Here is a 7,912-nt window from a genome sequence, read left to right as displayed (position 1 = left end):
ACGGTGATCAGCCGTTACCGGCTGTTGCCGAGCCGGGAGGCTCACCGGCAGCAGCTCATGTGTGTGGTCAATTACCAGCTGGATCGTTTCACCGACAGCATGACCCTCAACGTGCAGTGTAAGTGAGCATGGGCAGGGCTGGAGAGCAGTACTCCATGGTCGGTCCCTGGGGTGGGTGATAAAGTCAGGCAAAAGAGGATTTTTCTGAAGGGAACGTGTTGGTTTGGTGGAGGGGCTGAAGCAGGGGGCTGCTCTGTTTTTCTGGAGAGTGAAAACTGAAGTGATCCCTTGGACTAATCACATGCTTTCTCTTTTTCACACTTTCTTTCTCTCTCTGCCTCTGCTATGTCCATTTGTTCCTCCCCTTCTCTCTCTCTCCATCATTTGCCCTCTCTTACATTCCTTGTCCCATCATCATTTCCACCTTGCAATCTCTCTCCTTCTCCCACCCCTGCCCCCTCATCTCTTCCTATTTCATTTTCTCCCCCTTTCTTTTCCATAACTCTTTCCTCTCCTTTTCTATCTTTTTCATCTCCCTGCAGATGAGCCAGAAGTCACTATTGAGGGCTTCGATGGCAACTGGTTTCTCAACCGGAAGGATGTGAAGCTGATATGTAAATCTGATGCCAACCCCCCAGCTCACACCTATGAATGGAAGCTGTAAGTACCTACAGTGCTTCTGCTCTCAGCAGCACGTAAGATCTTCAAACAGGGCCAAGGAGTCTCTGTAGAAACCTCAGTCACCCTCTGGTCAATTAAGGCCCAGTCCCATTACTGTCAGTGATGTCACTCCAAGGTAAAACCTGTGCATGTGAGGGGAGGGTTGGACACTTCTAGTTGCTGGAGCTCTGCTCTGCAGAACGCTCAGAGCTGATTCTGGTTCCCTGGCACAGCTCTGCCAGGAGACCTTCATTGCACGGGGACTGGAACTAATTTCTTTATTTGCAAAGCAGGGAAGCTGCTGTCTTCAGCCTCGGCCTTTCTGGCTCACTCCCTCCTCTGAGTGCTGGCCATCCTCTGAGGCTGAGCTTTTCAGATCCAAAACAAGCCTTGCTGCCCTGCCAGCCCTGTCTCGAGGGCAGCCTGTGGTTTTGAGGCAGGCAGTGCAGTGTTTGAAGCGACTAGGGCAAGCGACTTATTTTGGGTGGATGGGCTTTATCAGAAGTTCCACGTGGCCTGTGGCCCCAGCTGACAGAGCTGAGACTAGCATTTTAGTTGAGCCACATACAGCCACCTCACCTTGCAATGGACAGACGTTATCCCCTGTCTTTCAGCTGGGTCTTCCCCCAGCATCTTCCAGTTCAGACTTATGAGGGAAGGGCACTGGGTAAGGATCATACACAACCCCTCTCCACTGGGCTGGGACGGAGCTTGCTACCAGCCCAGTGCAGCCTCAATACCCAGGATAACTTCATGTTCTCACTTCACTGGAATAATAGTCTGCCATGGTGACGTGAAGCAGCTGAGATCTGATACGGTGAATAGATTGCCCAGCACTACTAAGTGCTTCAGTAGCACAGCTGGAAAAGAACCCAGGATTCCCCTTCCTTAAAGGGGCACAAATAGCACAAAATTTGCCTGCATGTGGAAAAACCTTTCCCTGGAATCAGCCCGAGCTGTAAGCAGGAGCTCCCCTTCGGAGCACTCATCCCCGCGCAACTGACATTAAACAGAAGCAATTCCTTGTCCTCCAGGGTTTCAGCTTTTGGCTGAACACACTAAAGGGACTGAGAAGTGAGCGAGGGGTGTCTGGGGAGTCAAATGGGAATTGATACAACCTGCTGTGGTTCTCTCTCCCTCTCTCTCTTTTCTGTAAGCACTCACATAGCTTTAAAAATGAAAGATCAAATGGATCCTTTCTTCTTTTCAGCTGGCATTTGTCATCAGGAAAGAGGCTCTCAAAATGGCTTTGCAAGGAGCTAGGCATATTCACTCTCATTCCACTTCCCAGATCAAACTGTTCACAGCGAAAGTCTGAAGAGGATTGTTTTTCTCGCCTTTTTTCTAGTTCTCGTCCCCAGCTCTCTCCCTCTGTTGGTTCTACCAGTTCGACTTAAACTCCAAGGGGGCTCTCTGGGTTCCTCACAACATTGCCAGGGAAGTGTTAGAGGCAAAGATGCCCCTTGTGGCACCCAAGGCAGAAGAGATCCCAATTTAGGCTGGCTCTGTGTAACAGGGCTGGGGAACTGAGCTGAAGCAAGCCTTGTGAGATGGAGCTGGGGACAGGAGGCAGGTTTTCTCTCTGCTTTTGGGCCAGTCATTTCATCCCTTTGTTCTGCTGTTGCTCACACGTGGGGCTGGAGACTGAGCACTTGCTGAGCTCCCAGGCATCAGGCTCTCCGTGGCAGGAGCTCTGTCGCTGTGTACAGACACAGCCAGCAGCACAAGCAGCCCCTGATCTCTGCTGGGGCAGTCTGCTCCTGCCGTGATAGTGATGCTGAAGGCAGGCTGAGAGCTGAAGCATGGGGTAACCAGGTGCCAAATGTCTCAGCCAGGTGATGTTTCTGTAGCCCAGGGCAGGAAAGAGGGTTAGTTACCAATGAGGCTCAAACAGAACAGGGGATGCAGGTGCCAGGGCTGAGCATGGCGCTGCATGACTGGGTCTGAGTATGACGTGACATTTGCACACCTGGTTTACACACTGCGCTGGTAATAAATTCAGCTCTGGCAGAAACGATTCTTGGGAGCAGCACGTCTTTGAGCCAGGCGTTGAGTGGGTCCCTATGTGCTTGTGTGATTGATTTTATTTTTTTTTTAACACTGGAAAGAGTTGTTTTTCTATGGATTCTCTGTGAGCTGTGTGTATGTTCATTTGTCTGTCTTTAGCCTGCAAGGGTTTCTTGACTTCCAGCTAAGAGGCTGGGACCATCAATACTTTGCTTTGAGAAGGAACTGTGGGGAGGAAAATGGAGAGAGAGAAAGCACGGAATTAAAGAGCACAGGTTTCTAAGCCCAATAGCGCTTCAGTTCAATTCCCCAGCCTCTCACTTTTCGCACACTTAGTGGGTCAGTTAGGACTGAGTTTAGGATTATTGACCTGAGAGGATAGAAAGGAAAGATGGAGTGCAGCTGAAGATTAGTTAGGGGAATGGAGGTGGAAGATGAGGAAAGTAGAGAGAGAGAGAGCGCAAGTGAGACTGGGGGAAATAGAGGCAGAAGGGGAGAAGGAAGAAAAATCTGAGGTACAGAGTTGCCCCCTGGCTCTTTCAGCCCAGACTCCTACTCTCCCATTCTCGGCCCCAGGCTGCCTGTGAGCAAGGCCCTGCAAGGAAGAGGCAGACTGAGCAGATGGGATGAAAGCCTGATAAATAACTGTACTGCAGCCAACCAGCTAGGCATGTGGCACGTGTGTATGTAGGGAGGTAAGGAATGGGAATAATAAGATCTGTGGCCATCCCCTTCCTTCCCACAGTGCCACTTTGGTAATATCAAACTGATTCCTCATTTCTTTGGCTGGGCAGCCAGAGAAATAGCCACCAGCAGCTTTGGTCTATCCATGAGCTCATATGTGCCTCTTCCCCTTCCTGGGGGTCAGGAAGCAATTACTGCTGCTGCTGGTTTGCTCCTGCCTGGAATGTAAAAACCAGTCATGCTTTTCTCTCGTCTCATTTGGGTCATGATGAGGAACAGTCAGGGGAGGTATTAGGAGAAGCAGCAGCCTTCTTTAGCATCCCGCACCACAGTTTTTAGATGTGCCCTTGTCTTTGTAGATTCAGGGCAGTATAGGCAGAGAACCAACATTAGGCTATTCTATTTTTCCATCAGCTTTGGGATCATGGGCTTGATGTAGTAGCTGGTAAAGATTAATGTGTTTGCTATACATATGTGCCTATGTGTATATGTAGACATGCAAAATATGTGCGTGTGCGTTTAGGCACTTCTATACAAACCTAATTATACCCCATTATTCCCTTTTGTTTCTTACAAATTGCTGACAATATGTGCACATTTTTGTTGGGAGGAGGGGAAAGAATTACTTGAGTAATTTTTAATTGCCTAAGAGAAGTAATTACTTTACTTTGCTTCAGTAATTAAGAATAACCAGGCCATGTGTGTCTTTTCCTAACACAAAGGGGTTTTTTAATTTTTCATCTGCCTTTGTTCATTTATTCGGTGTATCTCTAGACTTAGTTTTGCATTATTCCAGTTTCACACTTACCTGACTCTTCTGACATGGGCAGGTCATAGATGGCAGGGCTCTAAATCAGCACTGCTTTACTCGAGCTTGAGTTGCAATTAACACTGGCTGATCAGATGTCCAGGAGAGTTACATGGGCAGGAAACTGGAGTAAAGCCGGGTGCGGTTGGTGTTCCATTCTTGTGTTTTCCATCAAATGGAAAGTCAGGGATGGAGGAACACTCTGAAGATGAGCCTGCTAGAGGTGAGCCACCTGAAACAAGAGTGACCTGGTCATCTTACCCTAAGCTTGTACCTCCTCAGGGATTGTGCTGGAAATTAACTGCTTTAAGGCTCTGAGTTTGTTTTCTAGATAGGGCAGAACATACACTGAAAGTGTTCCACAGCCCATTAGCCAAATCCAAGGGGCTGTACATGACCCAAGTATGTCCAATCTCCCTTGTAATCACAGAAAAGGGAAAACCCCCAAAAAACAATCCATCTAAAGAACCTGATTCTCATCATGCAATGGATTTATCCTGGAGACACTCTGCTGACTCTTTCCTGTAATGCTGCTGTCTGAGGGTTTGGTTTCAAGGCTGACTACATTAATGGGTATTTTCCAGCCAGCACCACCAGGTTCTGGATGTGCCCAAGGGCAAGCGCAGAACCAGCCTGTCACCTCTGCAATACTGCTTGACCCTACTGAGTATCATCTCTGAAGTCAGCCATGATCTTTGTTTCCCCTAGGCCAAACGGGACTCTGCCGGGGAGCGTGGAAATCCAGAACAACACCATCTACTTTAAAGGGCCTGTCTCCTACAGCGTGGCTGGCACCTACATCTGTGAGGCCTCCAATGCCATCGGTACACGGTCGGGCTTGGTGGAAGTCAATGTCACAGGTAGGAAAACACTTGGTGTGCTTCGAAAGACAGAAGAGGAGGAGGAGGTGGGGAGAGGACGATGTGACCAGCTGACAACTGACAACCAGTCAGTTACATCTCCTTAATGTCTGTCTTAATCACCAGTGTTTCCTTCTAGGGGTGGGGAGTTTCGTGATGTAAAGGAAGCAGTGAAATTCTTTGCTTTGCACTGGTTTTGCTTCAATTTTTTCTCCTTTCCTCTTGTTGTCTTTTCCTTTCTTGCACCAAGATACATTCAATTTGTTTCCCCCTTGTCTTCTGCTTTGGATTCAGAGAGATCATCGGACTTGTTAAAAGTGACGACATGCCAGGGAGATATTTGTTAGAAGGTAGAAGAAGGAGTAGGATGAGGATATAGAGTGCCACTGAGGCAGTAGAGCCTGACACGGATAAGTCATTTGTTCAGGATGATGTTTGGTGTTTCTCAAGTTAGGCAATTCCCGTAATTTTTCATTTGTGCTCTTTCCAATGCCATGTTGGTCTGTGCAGTTTCTCACCTGGCTGCCACAGACTACTGAGAGGCTGTGAGCACTTGAGTAGCTTTGTCTGGGCCAGAAAGGAACAACATCACAGGATGCAGACAACGGGAAGTCATGCTATGTGATGTCATACGAGACAGAAGGAATGTGATGACTTGCAAATCAGTGTAGCCACAGGAGTGAGGAGGAGACATGTGGATATGCTTAGGTAGTGTCAGGGAGAGAAAGTGACGTCAAGAAATAGGTTAAATAGAAGAAATAACATGGCAATAGCCTGATTTCAGAGAGACAAACCGATATTGCAGCGCATCACCAAAGGGGAAAAGTGGCTATTGGTCCTTTGAGAGCAGGGAAGGGAAGTTCACCCCATTCCTTTGGGGTAAAAGGAGCGATTCATTTTATTAGGAGGTTAATGACAGGCAGTGACTAACAGTTGTGGGTCTCACAAGAGAGATGGGAGTACCTCTTGCGGTAGTGAGTTGGAGCACTGCCACACTGCAATGAGCTCCGGGCTCTCAGGGGACAGAGGCAGGAGTGACCGTCTGATGAAGCAGCACTGCCTGCCTGGGACACATCCCTGGCAGCTGGGGCGACTTCCCGGAGCTCCCCTCCGGCCCCCCAGCTGGCCAGCAGCGCTGTGAGGGCTCAGCGCTTGTCTCCTTTGGGTGATCTCCCTGCACCCCAGCATGGGACCATTGCCAGGTGGGCAGGCAGCACAAACCATGGCACAAGGCCACTTTTCCAGCTGGGCTCTCAGCAGGGACTGTGGGGTGTTCTAGCTCCAGACCTGCTCTCTCTGGGGAGAGCAGTGGGACTGGAACTGCAGCCGGGTGAGCTGGAGAGCAGCCGACTGCCTGCGTCCTGCAAACACCCACAGACAGCGCAGGTGCCTGAGAGCTGGATGGGCAGTTAGGCGCACTGGGGGCTCCCAAGGCATGGGAAATACAGGAGAGGTTCCCCGGGTTGTTAGCCCTTCCTGCTGTCCAGCCTGAGGCAAATCGGCGCGCTTGCTGTTGTGATAGCAGGCCACCTCTCTGAGCCACCCCTGTCCTTGAAGAGTTGTCTAACCTGTGATGAAGCGAGCTTCTCAGAGGGGCCGAGCTCCAGCCCCCTCCACCTGTGCTCTGCAGTGGTAAGTGCTGAGCAAGCATAAAGATGAGGCCCGGGCAGCTGACCTCCTGAAATTAGGAGTAACACTGTGTTTGGCACCCTCACCACTTCAGTTCCCCTCTTCTGTAAAATGGGTAAACCAGGCTAATCTTCCTCTATCCAAGTGCTTGGAGGTCAATGGAGGGGATGTGCTAATTAGATGCTAATTGCCAAGTATTTATTTATGATCATTATCGCTGTAGCAGGCCTTTAATTCACACCTCCTGTCCTGGATCCTTGCCTGCTGAGTTGATGCTGATATACGCTTTTCTCTGGGGGGATGTTTCATTTGCCAGTGAAAGGCACCAGAATAACAAAGCTCTTTGTTCAGGACGGAGGTGGAGCAGCCCTGCCCAGCCCTGCCCAACTGCCCGAAGCCGGGGTGGGGAGGTCGTGGCCAAAATCCATTCAGCCGCTGGGCATTTCATGGGAGTTGCTGCCAAAGGCACTGTGTTTCTGGGGCAATGCAGGCAACTGCCTAGTACAAACTGAGCAGACTCAGGAGCAACAAAGCTGGTGAAGGGCCTGGAGAAAAAGTCTTATGAGGAGCAGCTGAGGGAGCTGGGGTTGTTTAGTCTGGAGAAGAGGAGGCTGAGGGGAGACCTTATTGCCCTCTACAGCTACCTGAAAGGAGGTTGTAGCGAGGTGGGGGTCCGTCTCTTCTTGCCGGTAACTAGCGATAGGACAAGAGGAAACGGTCTCCGGTTGCACCAGGGGAGGTTCAGGTTGGATATTAGGCAGAACTTCTTCACTGTAAGAGTCATTAGGAATTGGAATGGGCTCCCCGGGGAGGTGGTGGACTCACCATCCCTGGAGGTGTTAAAAAACGTTTAGATGTGGCACTTTCAGACATGGTTTAGTGGGTATGGTGGCATCATACGTTTGGACTTGATGATCTTTGAGGTCTCTTCCAACCATAATGATTCGATGATTCTGTGATTCCATGACTCACTTCCCATCGGCAATAGCAAACCATCCCATGCAGTAACTAGCACCTTGGGTCACATTTAAAATAGTGATAGGAGGGAAAAAGCCTCCAAGCTCAGTCCCCAGTCGCAGGTAAGGAGGTGGGATAGATATTGCAGAAGACTTTGAGAGGAATGGGCTCTCTTCACCATGTCTCATTTTCCATTTCTGCATAGCCTGTATGTCCATTTCTTGCCATTGTTCTGTCTATCCAGCCACCCCGTTATCTCTTGTGCTGTGAGGACACATGTTCCCAAACAGCAGATACAGCCCTCCCT

At 49.6% G+C, this 7,912-nt stretch overlaps 1 protein-coding gene across 1 annotated transcript in view; it reads left to right on the top strand.

Moving 5' to 3' along the window:
- PVRL1 (poliovirus receptor-related 1 (herpesvirus entry mediator C)) overlaps nucleotides 1-5,019 on the top strand; it is a gene marked incomplete at its 3' end in the record, with an annotated part of 6,376 nt that extends 1,357 nt beyond the window's left edge. Inside the window, exons 3-5 of the mRNA XM_009697640.1 lie at nucleotides 12-118; nucleotides 543-660; nucleotides 4,868-5,019. Of these exons, the coding sequence (XP_009695942.1) occupies nucleotides 12-118; nucleotides 543-660; nucleotides 4,868-5,019 (377 nt within the window). The remainder of the gene's footprint in view (nucleotides 1-11; nucleotides 119-542; nucleotides 661-4,867) is intronic.
- Nucleotides 5,020-7,912: the final 2,893 nt, after the last annotated feature.

Source organism: Cariama cristata, unplaced genomic scaffold (genome assembly GCF_000690535.1).
Source record: "Cariama cristata isolate BGI_N322 unplaced genomic scaffold, ASM69053v1 scaffold36913, whole genome shotgun sequence".
In the NCBI taxonomy this organism is placed as follows: Eukaryota; Metazoa; Chordata; class Aves; order Cariamiformes; family Cariamidae; genus Cariama; species Cariama cristata.
Note: the sequence above shows the minus strand (reverse complement) of the source record. Positions and strands in the feature narration are given on the sequence as shown.